The 23248-nt window shown below is 39.9% G+C and overlaps 1 protein-coding gene across 2 annotated transcripts in view; it reads right to left on the bottom strand.

Moving 5' to 3' along the window:
• Positions 1–23248, bottom strand: part of PTPRO (protein tyrosine phosphatase receptor type O) — a 143937-nt gene that overhangs the window by 33147 nt on the left and 87542 nt on the right. For both annotated transcript variants that reach the window (XM_005526958.3, XM_088055290.1), the window contains exons 3-11: positions 22847–23005; positions 20827–20979; positions 17896–18342; positions 17349–17510; positions 14495–14694; positions 12113–12233; positions 9984–10177; positions 7399–7510; positions 2210–2361 (exon numbers count right to left, since the gene is read on the bottom strand). In XM_005526958.3, the coding sequence (XP_005527015.2) occupies positions 2210–2361; positions 7399–7510; positions 9984–10177; positions 12113–12233; positions 14495–14694; positions 17349–17510; positions 17896–18342; positions 20827–20979; positions 22847–23005 (1700 nt within the window). The remainder of the gene's footprint in view (positions 1–2209; positions 2362–7398; positions 7511–9983; positions 10178–12112; positions 12234–14494; positions 14695–17348; positions 17511–17895; positions 18343–20826; positions 20980–22846; positions 23006–23248) is intronic.

Here is a 23248-nt window from a genome sequence, read left to right as displayed (position 1 = left end):
TGGCTGCACTTTCTATGTGACCAGAGAAAATTAAAAGAAAAAAGAAATTCTCCCTCACACCACTGAGAGCATCTAGGTTCCTCAAGCTGTGCAAAATGCTAAACAAGCCGTGGACTTGAGTCTATTGCAGTTTTAGAGGAATTTAAATCAGGTCAGACACCTCAAAGAAGAGCACACAAGCCATGTGTAGGCAAGCCTTTATATATCCTACAGACTTGAAAATTAAATCCATCTGGGCAAGTCTAACACCTCTTGGAGACCTGTTGACTTGACAGTGGATCTCAGGGTCTGGCTTCAATCATCTGCAAGTTGAAACCAGATCCAAAACTGAGCTGAATCTCAAAAGACTGAGAGTAACTTCTTTTTATTTTAGGGTAATCTTCCCACTTCTCCAGTCGTGGAGAAGGATGCAGAACTTGGAACATGCTGTTTTTCAGAGCACTTCTGGACTATCTATAAAGGGCCCATTCAAGAATCTCATGCTGGTTTTTAACTTAATTCTCAGGCTGAAGCTTTCAAATGCAAGAGAAACTGAAGCACTCTGAATAAAGGCCAGTAGGGCTTTGTACATAATTTTCATCACTTCTCTGAAAACTGACCAGCTTCTGTGGAGTCTTGGGAAATGCACTGGCAGCAAAAAGAAAAAGTCACCATTTTCTGACAGTGTTACCTATTTATTTCAATAATGCCACAGGAAAAATAACTATACTAACACTCAAAGTAAAATCACATTATGGTATTACAATATAGCATGAGTTTTAAAGGGAGCAGCTTCTGAGAGTGACTAACAGAGCTTGGGAGAACAGGCACACCCTGAAGCCTCCAGATGTGTACCCACACTCATCCATATGAACAGAATCATAAAAGTTAGCTAGAAATAGGTAGGTTTTTGCTGGATTTTCCTAAAGAATACCCTCTGGGTTCCCTTGTCCTACAAGGCAATATAAAGACTATATATATGTATACATATATATATATATATATATATATATATATATATATGTATATAAATATAAGGGAATATAAAGAGAAACATTTGTAAAGACATCCCTAAAGCTTTAAAGTTTTATTTATAGATAATACTATATTGTAGATGCTCTCTAATTCGAATATTTTGTTTAATCTGAAATTACATAGTCGATTTTTCTTTTAATTTATTTCAATTTTCATATTAAATGTTTATTTTATATTTATTTAATCTACCATTTTCATATTGTTGGATGGTAGAGAAATGAGATTTTTCCTGAAAGAATAATAAGCTTACAGAAAACATGACTTTTTGAAGCAAGAGATGAGAGGGATAGCATTGTGAAATTTTGTTTTTTTTGGAGTTCAATTGACAGAATATTTTATTTGTAGGACAAAAATTAAAATCTAGTTTTCTTCCCTGTTTGAAGTAAGGATCCAAATCCTGAAAGTTCCTGCTGCTCACAAAGGTTAGCAGTTCTCCTAATCATATCATTAGATTCATGCTGCAACAAGCTCCATGGTGCACTCTTGCAGCCACAAGGAATCTAATGAAATCCAGGATGTTCCACACAAACCCAAATGAAAATTGGTGGCAAACTTGCACTTCTGCTGAAAATACACTTCCAGTTTTCCAAATGCTCGAGAGAATGTACCAAGAGCACACTTGAGCATCTAGCAGGTTTTCTCAGTACATTCTGGGTGAAATCCTCATCCCATCAATTAGTGGAGCTCGTATTCAAACATAAAATGAGGAACAGGGAATTTATGAGGATAAAGTCAGAAAGTGGGAAGTGGCAGTACTTGAACAAACTAAAAGAACTCAGCCAGTAGTTTGCTCTGTTTATTAATAAATATAAACAGAAAATACCATAGCTGTATAAAAGAATACTCTTTATGTTTTACTGTCTGAAGCTGAGACGTTTTTAAGCTCCATTAAAATGACATAAATTATCAACACCTTCACTAGATCATGACAGAAACACTTTGTCCACTGGCTGTTTTGAGAGCTCCAGTCTTTGGAGGTGCATGCTAGCACTGGGAAATAACTTTTACTGGCTTCTACCAAACTTGCTAGAACTTAATAATACAAAGTTATCAGAGTTTTCAAAATTTTTCTGACTTATTAACTCAGGACAACAAACCAACTGAACAAAAACCCAGAAAAAACAAAAAAAACACCTAAAACCTCACAAAAAAATTGAAGAAATGAACACCACCCATCTTCCACACTGATACTTACACTCTTCTTGATTTTTTTCTTTCCTTCTGCAACAACCATCCAGTGCAGCATCCTGGAATGAGAAAGGTCGGGACCATCTCCTCCATAGGTCCAGGTGACATACAAAAGGTGATTGTAATATTCTACAGAGGTAATTTTGGGTGCCACTGGTGCTGAGGGAAGAAGGCAAGAGTGTTACAGACAGGGTCTAACACGGCTGGTTAGCAAATCCAGTGATAAACTTTTGCCAAAGGATGCTGTCATGAGGAGAATATCACAAAGCTATCAGGAAAGGAACATTAAAAGCTACTACATTTAAGCACTAGCTGAAGGATATGAAAACCATCATTTAACCTGGGAGATAATCAGAACAAAAATACACTTCTTTTTGAAATTTTTTAATTTTAAAAAAAAATAAATCATGGCAGACAGAAATAACTTCTTGTCACATTTGCTAGTCGAATTCAAATTCAAGTTAAAAGCCTCACATGTTGCTTCATTGTGTTAGTGAACTGAAAAGAAATAATAAATTGTTATATTTATTGGTTTTCTATAGGAAAAGAAATATCTTTTCACTGAGCTTGCATATTTCTAGGAGGAAAAGTCCAAACCCTGAAGATTTCCAAAGAGCAACTTTTGCATGAGAAGTTATGACCACCTTTGTTCCCAGGGTGGAAGGGAGGAAAAAAGGGCCCCATTAGGACCCATTTGGTTTCTTAGGAGGGGTTTTTACGTTCTGGAGTTGCCAGCAGGGCCTTGGCTCTCTCTGCAGCCCTTGTAACACAGAGTCACTCAGGCTGGAAAGGACCTTCAGGAGTGAGGCCAACCATAACCCAGCAGTGCCACATCCACCACCAAACCACGTCCCTCAGCACCACATCCACACGGCTCCCAAGCAAGGACTGGGACTCAGCCACCTCCCCTGGCTGGCTCTCTCATCAGCTGAGACCTGCAGAAAGACAGCAACCTCCAGAGTAACTCCTCTCCTCCTAAAATAGGTGTTTAAGATGAGGATTCCCTCTGGGAGGTGCCATGAACTGTAGAGGGAGCACAGCTGGCCAGCTGATCTTGACTGCCAAATTCAAAGGTGCAGGACCCCAGAGGAGAGTTAAATGAATTAATTTAAATTAAGCTAAATTAAATTAATAGTGAATGGAGACCCAGAAGTGACAATCAGTGGTCAGTGAAGATCTCAATGCCTTCCCCTGGAGATATGAGTAGGAAAACCTGGATACAACAGGGAAAGGTATGAATCTCTGTGCTTGGCCAACTCTTGAGAAGCAGGGTTGGGGAAATGGTGTGAACTGCCTGGTCTTCCTCTGCACAAGCCCTGCTGTGTCCAGAGCGCCAGTGCCAAGGCAGATGAGCAGAGCCCTGGATGCCAGCACAGCTGGGGGTGACAGGGAATGCAGGATGGCCTCGGAGCTCGGGTCTCTTGGAAGGGGCCACAAGATGTCACTGCTGCTTTCACAAAGGCTCCTTCGACTTTGGCATTCAGAGGAGTGTTAGAGAACAGGTTTACTGAAGTAAAGGAAGGCAGCAAATGCAATGCACAGACAATTTAGGGCCATTTAGAAATGTTTAGTAAGACTATTCTCCCAAATTAATCTTGAAAATATCATTTTGTGCTGTTGAGGAGAAGCAACCTTATTTAGTATAAAATCCTTAAAGCAGTTTATTTTAATTTTTAAATTGAAAGAAATATAAATTAAATAAAAGTAATTTAAATTAAAGAAAATTAAAGTTCCCCATCCATCCCTGTGCATGGATTGTGTATTCCTTGCAGTTTAAGGCCGTGACTGACACGAATCTGATACACAAATAATGATTTCTCCCTGCACCTCATTATTCATGGAATGCTTTCACGACAGTGAATGCCCAGGATATGTCAAATGAGACCAGGGGCCAGGGCTGGTGTGACCACCACAAGGTTCTGGGGAGCACAGAGAGGCTGTGGGAAGTCACACCCTGCTGCTGACCTGGTCAGAAGCCACCCATGGGACCAACAGGCAGCACACGTGGTGGTTGTCATCAGCACCAGGAGCCTCGCTCATTCCTTTTGCTTCTCCAAAGATAAAAGCATCCTCATTGTAAAAAGCAGATGCTGGTGGTCTAAGGAGCTCATGGTTGTTTTAAATCCAGCTGTTTACAGCAGGTGGCATTAAAAACCCATTAGTCACCACAGCAACACTGGCAGCGTCACGATCTCTCCCTACGTAAAACAACGGCGTGCAACTGCTGCTGCAGGAGCTGAGAGAACAAATGCTGCTCCTCACAAGCCTCTTGGATCCCCCAAAACTCCCCCATGCTCCTGGGGACACCTCTCCAGTTGCTGTGGGAGAGAGCTGCATCTCATCACCCCAAGTGCTGCAGTTCAGTGCGGCCCCAGCCTGGCTACAGCTGCCACGGGAGCAGTGGGATCACGAGGAAATGTCTGCTCTGAGCCTTCTGCAAGCTGCATCCTCAAACTCCCAGCTGAGCCTTCTACTCTGCTTCTGAAGCTCAAGTTTATGCTCCAGGTGTGGAGGCTGGCTCTCCAGTTACACACAGAACTGGCAGATGGGGTACTGTCAAGCCTACAAAACCTCCACTCCAGGATTTTTAAAATTTAGGGCTTTTTGGTGGGCTTTCTTGTTTGTTTTAATTCCTGGCAATCTGTGCAGGGGAGGTGGCGTTGTTCAAATGATGCAGAAAGGGACCAAGTGCTCCATAAAACCTTCTGCAAGAGGCTGAGGTTGAGAAAGAACTCTCAGTCCCTTGGTAACTTAAAGCCATGAAAAGGCAGCACCTACTGGGGACAAACATTTCAAACCTGCAGACATGCCAAGCTGGCAAGCCTCAAAAGTTAGCCTGGTTGCAGCTCCTGGACAAAGCTGAAGAGATTGCAAGTAAAAAAGGCAATCAGAGGACAGGAGTGCATTTAATGCTCACATTCAGTGCTGACCATCTATTGGTAAGTGCTTGCAATTTGACCAAATCAGCTTTCTTTGTGAGGACTCTTCGCTTAAAATCACAGTGTGATTTTAATACCTCATTGCTATTCAACACTTTCATCAATACCCTGAAAGTAAAAGCAGCCTTGATGAACCACACAATTAAAATGGCAACTGGCAGAGGAGGGCAGGATTTGGACAGGGCTGAGCTTTGAAATATTGCCCCCTAAGCTGGGCCTGCTCAAACAAAGTGAATTTCAAAGTGCCAGGGGTGAAGTTGGGTCTGTTGGAAAATAGCATGTAGCCAACAAATGATAAATTCTGTTAGGAGCCATAAAATAGAAATCAACACAGACCTCCAGTGTGATGATGCAGGAAATGCAATCATCTAGATGCACACACAGGAGAGCTTTGAATAGAGAGCTGATTGTGCCTCTATAGGAGTATTCAGCAGGCTGGTATTACACTTTCAGTTTTTAGGTACTTTAGTAAAGACAGTAAAAACTAGGGAGCCAGAAGTGGGGGAAAAAATTAACAGGAAAACACCTAAAAGTGAGAGTGCCTGAACAGTCCCTTCAATCAGTAAAAGTGCAAAAAATATTTTGGACTGGATATTAAAACCAGAAAAATTCAGGTCAGAAACACAGGGTATAAACCCTTGTTAATAAGAGAAATTAACTACTGATGCAACATTCCAGTTGGATATTTTCACTAAAGACCAGATGACCTTCTCTAGGAGAGGTTTTGCCAGTCACAAATGGATGATATTTAGAGGTTCATCCATTTGTGATTTTGTCTGTATCTGCTAGATAAAAGTTGATTAGTTTTTCATTTAAGAGCAGTAGCAGTCTTTGCTGTCATCACTCAGAGATCCAGACTGGTATTGATGACAGATTATATTTCATGAGACCCTTAATCTCCCTCATTCCTGCTACAAGTTTCTGGACACACAATATTGAAGCATCCCACTGGAACGTTTCCACTCTAAAATACTGAACCTGGTACCCAAATCAGTTGGAAAAGACATTTTTTCCCCTCATACAGCAACCAATCAGCTGGAAAATTGCTTCTTTACAGTGCTACAGAAAAGCTGATTGATGCCAAAGGACAATGAATATCCCTGGAGACCCTTCACAAGGTTCTGAAACGCTGGGAAAGTGCCAGAATCTGTCAGCAGATGTGGGGTCAGGTATCTGAGCATGGGAGGGTTTCTGTTGACTTCACTGGAGCTACAACTTTAACTGCTGATGGCTTTTCTCTCGTGGCTCTCTGGGCCACAGGCTCTGTATAAAGCATCATTACAAAAGGGTCGTGTTCAGCAACTTTTTCAGGTACATTGTCCAGCTCTCACCAAAGAGAAAATCTGTTATTAGGCTGGTGCCTGCTTTGGAGTGAGTGGCCGGGACATTATACCCTGATTTTCCTTCTAATTTGATTCCTACAGATGGAAAAGAAGAGCAAGTCATACTTCACTGTGTCTCACAGTAAAACTGAATTTTTACTGCTTTCCATCACCTAAACTTCAGCAAGGTGAATTAAACAGCAACACTTGAAAGCAAAATGATTCAGTGGAAAGCTCTGACTTTGGCCTAACCATCCTGGATGCTGGGAACACACGGCATGGTGCTAACAGGGCCTCTTTTGTGCTGCTCCCTCTATGGCTGATCTGTTGGACATGTTGAAGATTCTAATCCAAAGAATCTGCCAAGAGATGCCAGAGTGTGTTAAATCCATGGCTGGTCCCTGGGGGAAGAGGGAAATCCATGTGGTTTTATCAGCTCACTCGCCTTGGTGCTGCACAAGTCACGCTCTGGCCTGGGGATTACCAGGAGGGTGATAAAGGAGGAAAAAGAAACACCTGGAAATGTTGCAGATAAATGAAAAAGTGTTTCATAATATTGAGAAACCCAAGAATTCAGGTTTACTTGTTTATCTGTTAACTTCTCCATGTGTCAAATGTATGGTGTGGTAAAAGTTGAGCAGGACCACTGGAGCCATGCACTCAGCTGATGGAGGACTGCAACAGAGCAATCAAGCACTGTGCTTGCCATAGGAAAATTTTATTTGTATGTTCATTTAAAGCAGTCCTCAGAGACTCAAAAACAAAATAATAAAAAATCCAAACAACAACAAAAAAACAACCCCCAAAAAAATCACTTAGCCTATAAATATCCTAGCTTTCAACTATCTGTAGGTGAAACACGGCACCCAGGTCAGATTTTCTCAGTGCTTCTGCCCCCAGGAGCACTCCCACAGTGTTCTCAGCTGGCTGGTTACCTGTTATGAAGCTGATGGTGGAGCTGTCACAGCAGCTCAGCTCTGGGTCCCCCCAGGTCACCATGGTGACCCGAAAATTGTAATACCAAGCAGGCAGCAGGTTGGCTATTCTCTGTAAAGGGACAAAACACAAAGAGCAGCTCAGGAGAGAACTCACCAGCACGAGGCAGGACTTCTGAAACACAACAGGATTTATAAACCTAGTGCCCATGCTCATTCTTCTCAGCTCCCATGCCTTCCTTCAGTGGAAATCTCTGAAATTTGGCCTTTCAATTTATTAAAAAATCTGTGTAGGGGGAGCATACACAGTTGTGATGGCTCTGCTGCTCATCCACATCCACCTGGTCACAGGTTCTGTCCACCACGGGAACCTCAGGGGATTTCCAGGGTGGTAACAATCATTCACACAAAGCAACCTTCCATCACAATTCCAGTGGGATGATGGCAAAATATTTAACTGGAAAATGCAGGTGTTTCTAGTTTGATTAAATGGGGTTGGAGGATAAATTAGAAGTGATGTTTTTGTCTCAGATATTTAAAAGATGTATTTTTTTTCCAATTTTCCAAGTGTATTTCACTTTCTAGTATCATTTATTATAAATGCAATAGGAATGAAACATAAATGACTTATGAGACATAAATTATATATGTAAATATAAATGAGATATAAATGAAGTTTAAAAAGCATTATGTTTTATATTATAGTATTGTGTGTAATATTTAAGTTAAAATTCTGATTCTTCCACTGACAGCACAGAACATTTAAGATATTGATGTTTAAATGAAAAACCTCTTGATATTTTTAAAATTCAAAATAAAAGCAAATTGAAAATAATTAACAATTTCAACAATGTAGAAATTGCTGCTTTCACAGATCTCTGTTGTTTGCAGTGGCCCTTTTTTCTCCAGATACTACAAGGCAATGCAAATGTAGGTAGTGTAATCTGTTCTTTTCATGATTTTTGGAAGTTGTATCCACATTGACACCAAAATCTTGAAGATGCTTGGACTTTTTCTGACATGCCCCTGGTGTCATACTGAAAATACCAACATCGCTTTGACAGTTTTCAAGTGAGTTGCAGAGCACAAAATGAATGAAGCAACTAAACAGAGTGAAAAGACAAATCCAATTCCACAGATTCTTATAAAATGCTAACCCTCCAGGAAATAATACTTGGTTTTTGATTACATTGATTTTTGATTCTTCTCATTGATGCTTCAGAACAAACTACTCAGAGGTGTCAGCAGCTCAGAGGGATCAGTGGGATTCTGGAGCACCACTAGAGAACCCAAACAAAAGTTCACCAGTCCCTACCTGAACACAAAATGCCACAATAGAAGAACAGGGAAACACTCCTTTCCTAATTCAGGATTAGTCTTTACAATCATGCTTGAAGAAATGCTCACTTTAGCTGTGATACAGCACTGCTGCACTTCAGACTGAAATCCAGACAAAGGAATTCCACCTTGACTTCCCTGAGCAGGATTTGTAAGGGACAACATCATCTCCTTTCCTAATGAACCACTAACTCTGCATGATAGCTTTATTTCTTGGATGACTTAGATCACTCAGCTATTAATCTATTTGTGCTGAGTCATGATTACAAGATATTAATTACCAGTTTGGGAAGTTATTTTTGTTTTTAATTTTCCTGGAGATTTATGTGCTAGATTTATAGTCACATACCCAATTACAGGAAAGCTGCTGGAGCCAAAATGACTCCACAAATGGTATTATGCAAATCAATTACAGTAAATCACTGTAGCTCTCACCAGCAGCACAAGTTATTGCTATCTTTTTTGCATACTCATAACTTTCTGAACAACTAATTTCCGCTGGAATCACTTTCTGTCTCACCCTACAGCAAAGTCTGAATAAAATCTTTTCACCTTCTCCAGGAAATAATGGAAAAGAGGAGGAAAATTTCACTTTATATCTGCAAAGACACCTGTGAGTAAATAAATACATGTGTGAATGTGTTCTGGTAGGGACCAGCTTTCACCTAGTTAAAACCCAGGCCTAAGATTCTGCAGCTTGAGAACCATGGAAGCTTTTGTTGACAAAAACCACAGCTAAGCTTTCCACATGGCACATTGCAAGACCAGCCTGCCAGCCCCAAATCCATACCATCAATATTAATTATGTAGATAAGCCTTTGGACTACACCCCCCGAGGAGATGATGGAACTTTTAAAGCCTTGACTGACTGACCCACAAACTGAAGCTGCCTCTGGACTTGCTGAACAGCAACAATAACAAAAAAAAACCAAAAAACCAAAAAAAAAAGAGGCTAATCTCCTGTCTCATTGCTCTGCTTAAAATTTAGCATGGTTCAGCTGGCAGTGCTTTACTTTAGAACAGAAAATGCCTCCAGCATCCTTGGCCATTTTCTCTGCTTTGCAGGGGAAAAAATTCCCAGGACTTAAAGGTATAAATACATATATATATGTGTGTGTGTGTGTATATATATATAGATATATATACATATATTCACATATTCATGGGGAAAAGGCTGGGAAAAGAAGTGCCACAAGGTGCCAGGGCCACACAGGCATGGGAAAGCAAGGCAGGAATGGTCACTTTACCACTGAGGCAGTCAAGGAGATGGTTGCTGCTATTTCATAGTAGGTCGTCCACTCCGAGGTCATCGTTGATGGGTTGAAGTAAAACATTTCTACCACATATTTCCTGAACACCCCAAGGAAAGGCCTGTTCCAGCTCAGAACCACAGCAGTAGGTCCCAAAGGGTAAAGTGTCAGATCCTTTATTCCAGTGGGCACTAGAAACCAGAAATTATGGTTAGTAACATGCATGTGCTATCAGCTGCACTTTATTTTAAAATTACACCTTTTCTTAATCACGTTCTACCTATTTCTGTTTTTTTCATGAGCTTCCTGGTCACAAGCAGTTGAAAAACATTTTTAAAGCATTGGTTCTCCAGTTTAAAACTACTTTTTCAGAAGTGGCTAGAGACCACTCGGTGTTGGCTGCTTAGCTTGAGATAAAGTACACGGTTTCCTTTCCCATAAATGGAGGGTTCTATTCTACTTTGAAAATCAGGGTGCTTAGGAGATATTTCAAGCTGCTCAAAAACAAAAGCATCAAAAGCCAGAGCACTGCAAGAAAGGAAAGTTTTCATCTCCAGCCCTCCTTCCCTGGGGAACCCAAAGGTTCTGTCATGTATTGCTATTCTTGCCTCACAGACGGTGACACTGAGAAAGAGTCAAGTGATTTGAAGAATGTCACATAAGGGTCAACTTCTGCAACCTGTATGTTCTGCAAAGCAATTATTCTTCATGACTTCACTGAGGCTACTTAAATAAGGACACAGAGCTAACATTTGCCAGGGTTGCAGAGCCCCAGCTAGTGTACACTGGGTCAGAACCCAGGCCAGCACCCAGATCAGCCCATGATTGCATTTACCTTTATAAATCATTTACCACATCTTTGCTTTGCTTCCTCTAAACTGCTAACACTCAGAAAGCATTCACACAGTGAAAATGAGCCTTAGGAGAAATGTGGATAGAATGGAATACTTTTTAAAGTGCATTTGATTTTATTTGAGCTTCATTCTTCATTAGCCACCACTGTTAAGTTCACAGAACAATTTGGTTTTCAGTTCTGTTATTTTAGTATCATAATCAAGAATCTGTTATGAAATTAAAAACTCATACAACTGTTGTTTTACTGCATAAAAACAGCCCCTTCATAATAAGAAAGTTACGAGATGTTTTATTTAGAAACTGCCATTTGCAGTTTTGTAAGAAACTTTTATGGTTGTAAGGCCATACTAAAGGGGAGAAAATGAAGGAACTTATCTACTTTGGGTATACATTATTTTCCTTTCCCAAATAAAAGTGGAATTTTTCAGATTTTTGAATTACAGTGAGAAAGAAGATCAAAAGCATTTGTAAAAACTGTCCAATTATATAAATTCTAACATTAAAGTATATATAAATATTTACTTACTCGTTTTTCATTTCCTGAAATATAGCACACTTTACAAATTTTTATTCAGACCAAATTTATGAAAATATATAAGAAGATTGACTAGAATGAAAAGGCTTTCACATAACCACTAGGCCTGACTAGTGATACTAGTCAGACTAAATACTGACTTTTATTTAAGAATTAAATACTTAACAGGATAGCATATTTTTCTGTTTCACTTTCTTCCCTACATCACAGAGAGGAAGCAGCATTAAAAATACTGAAGATCTCTAACTTTCAGCCACCTGTTGTCCCACTGAGCAGACTTTTTGTCAAAAGGAGAAGCTGGGTGACACAGGTTGAGTATTTCTGTGCATATGTAACTTTCCACTGAATCTCTTTCTCTTTTCCCTTTTCTTAATACATTTTGCTTAAGTGGTAGTCTTAACAAAATAGATCACACTGAAACTAAAAGTTACTGAATTCTGTCCTAAGTGATCCTTTATAGGAGCCTGGTGGAATCCTAAATTACAGCTCTGGGGGCAGTGGCTCTGCCTGGTGGACATAAAACCACTTTCTTGAAAATATTAGTGTCAGTCTCAGAGGGTTCTTCTCATTTTCAAGTCCCAAAGCAGAGAACATTGAGATCTACTCTTAAACTCGAGAAAATCAAGTCATGGTCTACAGGACTTAATGAACATACTACACCTATTTAAAAAAAAAGAACCCAAAACAAACTCTAAAAACAAATAAATGCATTTCAGTCAATAGGTTCAGGGGTTACCAATGGAAAATGTGACAGGATCAGAAGGAGGTCCAACCAATGGTCCCTTCCGTAAATAAACCACAACTTGGTACTGGGCACCAGGAACAAGATTCTCAATGAGGCTGCTGCTCGAATTCACCTAGGAGGAGAGGAACTCATCAGATATGAAGCATTTACTTGATTAATAAAAGAATAATGAGACTGTACTTGGATGACTCCAGTTACAAAAGGCATGAATCCAAACGCTTTGGCATCGACAGCAAGAACTTCATCCATTAAGCCCCACGTGGCAGAACTGTGGAAGTGGTCAGGACTGACTTCACAAATGATCTGACTCAGAGAATTGCACTTGCCTGGCTGCACAAGGTCAGCTACCTCACCGCAGACCCACTCTCTCCTACTGCCAAAGGTTATTTAAATATTCAGGCTCCATTATTCACTTGCAGGTGGTGTCATTCAGGCTGCAGCGTTTAGACCACGTGTTATCAATGAGAGCCTGAGGCTTTCCATCCGTCATTGCTGCAGCCCTGCGAGCTGAAGGCAGCGTTTTGGGGAAGCTGTCTTCTGACTCCATGTGCTGAGTGACTCCCCAGTGAAATCAGAGGGGAAATATTCTCTGTCACCTCCCCTCCACAGCACTACAAACTGTACCTAAGGGGCACTGGGATTTTTCTTTTCAGTTTGCAAACATCACAGTTAAAATTTCTGCTGTGCCACACCAGGTTTCAGTCAGAGCTGGAGGCAGAATTCCTGCCCAAGCCATTCCTGGTCTGATACAACATGAAGAAGCTCATCTCCTGAAGACTCCACAAACAGCAAATGCACAGAGCAGCTTTGAGGAAAAGCCTTCTAGAGCTGCAGGCTGGTATTTCCTACTAATATTTTCTTCACAACCTTCCCAAAGTCTGTATCACAGCCACCTCTGCACTGGTGGTTTATTGCCAAGCACAGATTTAGTGAGGAACAGAATTTGTCTTTACCAGCTGCTCTGAAAAGCTAAATCACTTTTAAATCATGCACCATGTTAGAAATGGATAGAACTCTGCACTGAATTTTGCTCTTTTCAACTCATCATGAAGAAGTCAATCCAACAGCTATTAACAATTCCAGGTATTGTAAGTTGGTAAAATTTGATACAAATGTATGTAATGACAGAAAGAAACAAAGAACTGTATTTAGATCTTTCGACCTACTTGCAGTAAATACACATTTACTTTTACAGATGTCTTGTTTATTAAGATTAACTATAGGTACCTGGTCTTGAGTTTGTAGATGACTCCTGTAGTATTTATAGAAAATCATTAATGCCTATGTTTGAGATCTCTGTTTAAAACCACTGACTGTGCTTTGCTTCCCATTTAAATTACTGCACTTCTAAGAAATATAAGTAACAATAAGATAACAAGCTGATTCTGAAAAACAATTCTCCAATTGCCACGACAAGACACTTCCAAACATTTAAGTTCACAGCCCTTCTTGAACTAAAACTCAGAACTTCTACAGAGATCAATTTTAAAAGGCATTTTAAGGGTCACAAATTCTCTGTATTAATTAACTTGCAGGGCTGGTCAGGAAGTTGAAGATGATTTACAGGGAGTGCCAGCAGCCCCCTCCATTCCCATGGGTGGGCTGAGGGTGCAGCAGGGCAGCACTGCAGTCCTTTGCAGACTCCTCCATCACACACATTTAGGGAGCCAGACAGAAGTCACGGCCCTGCTCAGAAAAAGGCAGTATCAGCATCTTGGTGGGGTTACTGAGATGGGGGCTGAAATCTTTCTAATTGGAGCCACATGCCACTGAGCTCTCATAGGCACAGTCTGATGGGGGGGGTTGCACTCACTAAGGGTTTCAAGTAACAGAAAACTCTCAAGTTTTGGGGTTCAGGACTCCTGATGATTATAAACACAAAACTAAACTGAAGATAAACTAAAGGACTTGTCCATACAAATCTGGGGTGGTCTGAATTGCTGTTTGTTCCCCAGTGCTGACACATTTTTCTATGGATGAAAAGCTGGCTTCTGATCATCTCAAAACTTCCAGAAAATTTACAGTCAGGTTCTGTATTCAAATGTGGGATGGCTAAGAAACAATCTGTGCTACTTTGATGGTAACGATGCATGTGAGCCCTTCTCTTATTACAGATGCACTGCAGCACATGCCTGGGTGAAGTCACAGCCAGACCAGGAGAAATACCATTTTAACCATCCTGTGGTGTATGGCACATTCTCACTCCTGCCTGCTGTGCTCTCCTCTCCACTCTCCACCAGCCAGTCTTTGGACAGCAGAAGGGAGCAGCTGCCACTGCCCACTGCAGCCTGAGCAAGCCCTGGGGCACAAGGATCCTAAACAGCAGCGTGATTTTTTACCAGATTGGAAAATGCTCCAGCTCCTGCTCCTTACCTCAGTGCAGTAGTGCTTTTCAAGCCTTTGACTCTCCTTTTGCTTCTGGCAGGTGAGGGAGAGCACGGACACGATGGTGCTGTTGCCACTGCTCTCGTGTGACGCCGTCCAGGAGGTCAGGGCAGTCGTGGAGCTCAGCACCGTCACTGTCACATGCTGGGGCTTCTCGGTGAGCTCCTCTATCCACTCACCTGTGGGGCCTGGGCCATGGCCCAAAAGCACAGGTGAGCAAGCCACTCCACCCACTGGAGGCACACAAGTTCCAACAGCCTTCTTTCAGGGAATTATTTAGGGCTGGTGAGAGAGGCTGGATGGGCAGCTGTCCACCCCCAGAGCCAGCAGAGGTGGCAGCCCCTGGGACACAGCCTGAGCACAGCCCATGACAAGAGAAACGTGACTGTCTGAAAATTCAGACTGCACTGTTCTCTGCTGCTTACCAGAAACCACCCAGCAGGAGCAGATTTGCTCCAAGGGAACGCTTAAAAGCGCCCACAGCCAATAATGTACAGATCATTGACCAAAATTAAAGGATAAGCACACAGATTTTTTTGCCTCTCCACATGCTAGCAGACCCTCCAAGCACACCACAGCCTCAAAGCATGAAAATCAAGTTCACAGAGGTCACCACAGTGAAGAATCTCACTCTTCATCAGACTTGTTGGAGCACTTGGTTGAGAACACAGCTTTAAATATAGATAAAAGAACAGTTTGGAAGAGAACTTCAGCTAGACCTGGTCAAATTTTCATATTTCCTGAAAATAGCCCGTTTTTCTTGTCACTTTTAAACAATACTTGTGACTGTTCTCTCCTTGACATTCTTCCTCCGCGCAACTCTAATGGTAATTTACATTTATTGATAAAATGAGACTAATGTCTGAGCAAGAATGTGGTTTAAGATCAGCCTATAAGATTTGACAGCTATCTGTGTGGAACAAAAATATGTAACACAAGCCAGTAATTTGACAGGATGACTCACCAACCAAGCAATACAAGGAAAAGGTAAGACTGACACAGTGGGCAAAATTTATTCACAGCCTCAGACCCACACCCATGCAGGTAAAAAAGAGGAATTTTATCATTAGATTATTCTCTGGAGGCAGAGGATGTACAAGTAGCTCTCACTATTCAGAAACTGTTTCAAATTGGCATTTAAGGGAGCAGAGATACCTCATGTCATGATGTAGAGCTGTAGTCCCCACACAAAAAGCCTACCTGATCAGACTCAGAAACAGGAATGGAAAAGCAATTTCAACCTAAGGGTATTATTTGTTCATATCTCCAATTTGGCATTCTACAAAAATAAAAGATAAAATCTATCTAAAATACTACGGGCCTTGCCTTTGACACAATAAATAAGACAACTGCTAAGATCCCTCATTTTGTTCTAAAAGCCTGCAAAACTAACTGAAAAAAAAAACCAAAATAAACAAAGGTTCTTTATGTATTACATGTAAAATTAAAATATTGTAGCCTTCCTGCAACACCTTAATACTTTATCCACAATGAGATTAAGGTTCATCCTTAATCTGGCCATCCACACCCCTGTTCTTTGGATTAACAAGTCCTCATTTCTCTCAGGTCCACATTTCATGGAGGACACTGCATTAAATACTGCTTAATGAAAATAAAATCCATCACACCTTGCAAAATGGAACAATATTTGGTACTAATAGCAATGCCACATGTATCTTTATCTGCTCTAATGTTTTTCATATAATGAAGCTGTCTAACTATTCCTAAAGAAAAACAGAAGACAGTGAAATTACAGCAGCAGAGACCCTCTCCCTCATGTGCTGTTTTCTGGATATTTTCCAATTATTGTTTCTTTCAACTATAAAGTTGTTAAAAATGGGAGCAGCAGTGGAATTGCTACATGCAGTCCAGCATTATGATGAATTCAAGTCTAAATACTTAGTGTTTGTAAATGTTATGAGCTACTAAAGGCACAATTTTTATTCATAAGATACTGAAATAATTCACTACATTTCCTATTAATATGATTTTTTTCTACCAGCTTTGGCTACTGTGTCTTGTTGTAGCATTCATGGTTTAGGAAGGCATTGTTTTTCCACATGCAAAATTGTGCAGTGCTGCAAGTATTCCCCTGTCTCATTCTATAGGGTATATCTATTTCCTTTTGCAGAAAAAGGCACAAAGGTGACCACAGCCATTAGAAGGATAATGATCTGAATTCACCAACACCTGTCTCACTTGCTGATCTAATTGTCAGTCATGGTATCAGTTTACATAGTAGTGTATTATTACTTTGTCTTTTACTCAATCTCCAGTTAAGAAACTCTGGGATTCTACAGGGAAATAATAAATTACTTTTCCTCCTTTGAATTTAGCAGGCTGAACCACTTCATCTACTGTAATTTGCCCTGTGTTCTCTCAGAGGCCATGCAATTTCAGAGTTCAGTGTTTAATTGTGCAATTCCCACACTCTCAGCCTGCACTGCCCTTCGTCCCTAACACAGCACATACTCCAACAGTAAGGAAGTTAAATATTTCCAAGGCACTCTATAACCACCAAGTTAATTCTTGGAATTAAATCCTCACTGTGAGAGATGCAAAAGGGAAACTCTGAACTGTTTCACTCCTGAACACTGACAATGACTCTGTCACATCACTTCCTCTCAGTTCTTAAGAGTGCCAAGGTGGCACAACAAAAGCCTGTCCAAGCAGGTTGCAATGTTTTAACATGTTTGCAGCATATTTCCTTCTCTGGCACAGGGAATTCCAGAAGACCAGAGCCTTGTGATCCATCAGCACATGCCAGAAATGCCACAGTGGTCAAACTACATTACAGCTATGTTGCTCAAGGAGAAAAAGAGGATTTTGGTAGGATACTTACTGATGTAAAAACTAAGTGTTTTTGCTGATTGACTTCCCCGCACTTCACAAGAGCCAGAGGAGCTAAATGTTGTTACAGACAATTTATATTTTCCTGGTTCTTTCAGTTCAGCCACAAATTTGTGAGTGTCCTCACTCACTGTCAAAAATTCTGTGGAGTTCTCTAAATTGGGGGGGAAAAAAAGAGTGTGGATTATTTGAAATTTGAAAGATTCCAGCCACCAAATTACTTACATCAGAAATGCTAATCTTGTTTCAACTGAGGGGTTAAAAGGAATCCCTTTTAAAGGACTACATTCAAACAGTGAAGCAATATGTACAACAGTATAAATCTTGTTTAACAAAAGAGAACTGCAAACTGCAGTTTACTCCTCCTCTCTTACTTTTATGTTGCCCAGCCAGAAGTAGATACCACCCAATGCAAAAACTCCTCGAGAAATACATGGGATCTGAAGCACAATACTAGATAATTAATGATTTGAAGAGGAGACAGCCATCAATGGAATTACAGAAAAGAAGGATGAGAAAGGAACAAAGCTCTGCTTTACCTTCCCTTTCAATATTGATGTGGAAACCATCAAAGGCAGTAGGGGGCTTTGGGGGCAGCCAGGTCAGCACCATCTGCACAGGAAGGAAGGGAGGGGGCTCTGCTGTGGCTCTGCCAGAGGTGTTGGCATCACTGGCTGCATAATCACTGGGAACAACGCTGACAAACTCCTCTTCCCCCTCGGATGACTCGGCCTCGCTGGACCACCAGGCTGGCTGCGAGGTGCTCTCGTCCTCAGAGCTGTTGGAGCGCTCATCCAGCCAGGCTGCAGATGTGTTTGCTGCTGGAATTTCAGCTGGGCTCTCAGAAGGATGGCTGACCTTCTCTTGCCTGATGAGTTCTGGTGCTCCCATGAAGGATTCTTCGGCGAAATTCCCACTGTGCTCTTCCCAGTCGTTTCTGTTGATTGGCACGATCTGAACAGAGATGTTTCGAGGTGGGTAAGGAACTGAAACAGAAGCAAGGGGAAGTCTTTTAATAGGTTTGTTCTGGGCACCTTTAAATGTATGAGTTCCACAGACAAATACCATTCTCCTAGGGATTGCTTGAAATAACTTGTTCTTACTAAGATCCTCCCTTCTCTTCTGGTATATATTCTTATATGCTTCTATATAGTGTTATATTACTTCTGTATTACTTATAAAATAAATAATATAATATAATAAAATATAATAAATATAATATAATATAATATAATATAATATAATATAATATAATATAATATAATATAACATAACATAATATAATATAATATAATATAATATAATATAATATAATATAATATAATATAATATAATATATAATATAACATAACATAATATAACATAATATAATATAACATAATATAACATAATATAATATATAATATTTGTATTGTATTATATTGTATTATATTGTATTATATTATATTATATACACATAAATACACAATAGATATAAAATACATCATATATAAACAACACATATAAAATATATATATTATCTATAATATACCTAATTTATAATATATAATGATATATACATATTTTATATGTAATATAAGGTAAATATATTAATGGTACTAAATTAACTATATTAATGTAAAAAATATAATGTAAATGATATATTTTACAATTTTATATATTTTATGTATCTTATATGTTATTATTTTATATTTTAAATTTATACATTTTATATATAAAATATATATAATATATATACTTAAGACTTATATATTCTATATACTTACTATATATTCTATATTCTTACTAATATATACATATTTTATATGTAATATAATATAATGTAAATATATTGTTACTAAATTAACTATATTAATGTAAATAATATCATGTAAATGATATATTTTACAATTTTATATATTTTATTATTTTATATTTTAAATGTATATATTTTATATATAAAATATATATAATATATATACTTAATACTTATATATTCTATATACTTACTATACTTCTGGTATATATTCATATACCAGAAGTGATGGTAGTGGGATCAAGATGAGTATAAATTCAAAGCAACATCACCATTAAAGAATGCCAGGAAGTGAAGTAGATGTGAAGTCACAGTAAATCAAACTTCAGTGCTATTGTAGCAGCAAGGCTACTCTACTGTGATTTTTTAACAGCAAATTTACATTTATTTTATTGTGTCCTCCAGGAAGATCTTGATCATGGGAAAAAAACCCACCTCTGTAGAAATGAATTGAAATATATATATATATATATATATATATGCAAAACTAATATATGGCATAGCTCATATTTAAAAAAATAACCTTCATGTTGCTGTAGGGCTTTACATATGCTTTTAGCAGCCACCTTTTCACAAGCATTAAACATCAGTTTAAATTTTAATATTTGTGAAAGCTCAATCTTAAGATTTGGGTCTCCACAAGACAAGATTCTGGCACGCAAGGAAGTTACTTCAGCTGCTGCCAGGAGGTGAACACAGAATTTTGTCTGTCTCACTGTAACTGCTTGTCTGCCTCTCCTTACACACTCTAAGTGTGAGTAGCCTCTGCAAATAATTTTGCCTGGCACCTTTTAAAGCTGGCACTTTACAGCACACTAATTTGTTCAACTCCCAGCCACAGCCACTAATAGAAAACCAGACTCTACATTCTCATTTCATGTGAAAAATGAGAGATGGACGAGCAGCAGGAAAAAGAAAAAAAAAGCTATCCTGTTGGTTGTGGCTCAATATCTCAACAACAATATTTAGGATCTTCAGGACAGAACTCAGCTGGCATCAGTTGGCTTAGTTCTGTCCAAGGCAGTGGACCAAGATCAGTGTATTCATCTGAAGATTTGGCCTTTTGATTTTACGACGGGTTCATTTCACTTTGGACCCTGATAAATGTCTGCGGTCCAAGAGATTAACAAAAAAGTTTTGGGCACCATCCCAGGACCAAATTAAATTAGTTCTGGACCCTGAACAAATGCAATTTTCAGCCTTTGCAACATTGCTGTCTTGGAAATTAAAAGTTCATGCTTCAGGGCACAAACCGGCCGCCAAGTCGGGCAGCTCCGACATTCTTCTCCGTGATGGAAAAGTGCACAGCGAGGAAGGTTTTCTCGAGCAGTTCAGCTGTGATTCACTGCACAAGGAGACAGACCAGCAGACACAGATCAATAGTCTGCTCACTGCAGCTATTCCTGTGGCTTAAAAATTAATTCCTAGCGCAAGGCCTGGGATATCTCATGTGAAGCAGAAGTTATTTTCTGAGAAGCAAGCTTTGTAACAGAAACACTCACACAAATTTCCTCCTGCACTGTTTGCATACACAAGCCTATGAAATAAGCACAACATCATCCCAGGACTGCTCCCACACGGACCCTGCTCTCTGTGGGGTCAATCCCCTCCCCACAGCAGCAAGGAAAGCAGAAATACAGACTTGGAAGAAATGGTGTGGAAGATTTTTCTTCACCTGTTCTGTGCTGTTTGGGCTCATGCTGGACCCCACTGTATTCCACCAGCGTGCTCTTGTTGAAGGTTGCTTCTGATACCAACTGAAAGGTGATGTTACTGTAGCATATGCCTGGCAGCCAGTGATTGAAAACTGTTTTACCTTTAAAGAAATCTGCAGAAGGTTTAAACAGAAAAGAAAAAAGAAAAAAAAGAAAAAAAGAGGATAATGCATCAAATGTTCACTTTCTGATAATGTGACTGCACATGGTGAATGGGCAATGTTTTAGAGGTTTAAACATTTTTCAGCCTGCTCTGAGACATGAAATTGTAATAATTCAGTTCGCCAACACTTTTCCTGGCTGTCAAAGCCACTTTGCTACCAGAAAAAAGAAAGACAAAAAAAAAAAAAAAAAGAGAAAAGCAATAAAAAAGGCCCCAGCACATGAAACATGAGCTGCTTTTCACTGGTGAGGGAACTGAATCTGGCAACCTGCTCCCCACGACACTGAATATCTCAAAGAGCATCTGACAGTTCCTGCAGACCTTTAACTGCTGCACGCAAAAGCCTCTTTGGTCTTTTGCTGACTGAGGCACCGCGTTTGAGGGAGATGCTCAAAGGAACATCCTCCTGCCATCCAGCGCTGCCCAGGGCTCAGCTCACACCTGAGGGCTGAAGAGAACTTGCTTAGGGCTATCTGGCTGTGGGAAGGAGTGTGCAAGCTGATTAGTGAGTCTCTTAATTTAGGATGACTCTTTTATTTATCAGCAGCTTTAGCGTTACAGCCCCCGGAACCATCTATTAGATGTAGAAGAGAAAAATGACTGCTGGTATCCCTTTTGTTCTCTGCAAAGAGGTCACCTATATATTTTCTGCTATGATCCAGACTTTATCCTTCCTAACTTCTGGCACTTTACAGCATTGAAAATGGGATTTCTAGCCCCACTTTGTACTGAAGCAAAGAAAGTCCCAAATTCTCTGATCTCCTTCCGGAGGCGTGTATCTCCCCCTGCTGACTTTAAAGTGAGTTTGCAGTGACCAGGCTTCTATTCTGTTCTTCTTTCTTCTATTCTTCTATTTTAGGAATTTAATTCAGTGCCTAAAATTCAATTCAGCACCTCCTGGGTTGCAGAAAGGCATTTTACTGCCACTGTGGGATGTTAAACCATTGAGGTTTCAGGGTCCACAGAGCATGTGGGTGCCCTCCTCACCTCTTAGGGTGCTTCCCACAGGACATTTATAGTCCCATTTATATCACTGAGACTGATACTGTGCTTAAGCTATACTGCAGGGCAAAAGTTGTAAACAAATACATGAAGAAATAAAAAAAGGAAGTTATGAAGAAATGAAAAAGAAAGCAGAATTTGCTCTTGTTTAGATCATTCAGGTGGTTAGGTTGGTTGTTTGCTCAGGCTGACTGTCTAGACTGTTAGATTGATTACCCTCGATTGGATTGTTTTAAGAACATTGAAATTTCTGTTGTGCAGCAGGGTTTATTAGCTTAGGGACAACACTGAATGCTGCACTAATGTGCTACACAGCACAGCACTGGGTCACTGCATGGGGATACAGAGCCAGCAGGTTTGATCCTGTGCCAACAATCAGGTTTATTGAATGGGTTTCCCTCCTCTGGGACATCCCAGAGCTTTCCTGCCAGCCACAAACCAAAGAGGAAGCCTTGGCCAGAGGGAAGAGCCTGGGAGCTTTTGTATTGCTTTGATCTGTCACGGAAGCACCAGTGACTGGGGATGCCTTCCCAGCCTGATTTCAGACTGAATACAAAAATCCAGACCACCAAGTCTTCCTCTAAAATCCAAAAGAGGGGGAACATCACTAGAACTAGGATTCTAGTGATTTAAAAATCCCAAGTGAACCACCAGCTCAATTCCAAGACTCATCCCTTTCTTCACGATATAAAAGCTATTATCTAAGCACATTACCAGAAACACAAATCATTATATAAATACATGCCAAAAGGCCACTGTTTAAAATGTTTCCAGCAGAGTTAGTATTAAATTTTGGTGAGATAGTTTCCCCCTACCTTTGTACAGCATTGTTCGGTAGTCTTTTCCTTCCCAGTAGCTTATATTTACCCTGGTAAAAACATTATATTTCTCTGGGTACTGAATTTCAAACAACACTCCTGTTTCTGGAGATGGTTTGTAATCGTAGATAGAAACATTGCTCACAGGAAGTGGTTCTAAAGGGTATAAAAACAAAAGGGAAGAAAAAGGAAGAAAGGGGCAGCAGATTAATAGGTAAACTGAGTTATTTGCACATATACAATACCAATGAAAAGAAATGGTTTTGTAGGTATGGCACAGGCACTCTTAAATCTACCAGGAGATATTTCTTCACTGAGGCGTGGGGCAAAGCTACCTGGGACATTGTCAAAGCCAGTATTTCTATATTCCCCCTCCTTTCCAAGAATGCCACTTCTTAA

This window comes from Pseudopodoces humilis, chromosome 5, assembly GCF_049639895.1.
Source record: "Pseudopodoces humilis isolate 2021_Gansu_Grassland_sample_001 chromosome 5, ASM4963989v1, whole genome shotgun sequence".
In the NCBI taxonomy this organism is placed as follows: domain Eukaryota; kingdom Metazoa; phylum Chordata; class Aves; order Passeriformes; family Paridae; genus Pseudopodoces; species Pseudopodoces humilis.
Note: the sequence above shows the minus strand (reverse complement) of the source record. Positions and strands in the feature narration are given on the sequence as shown.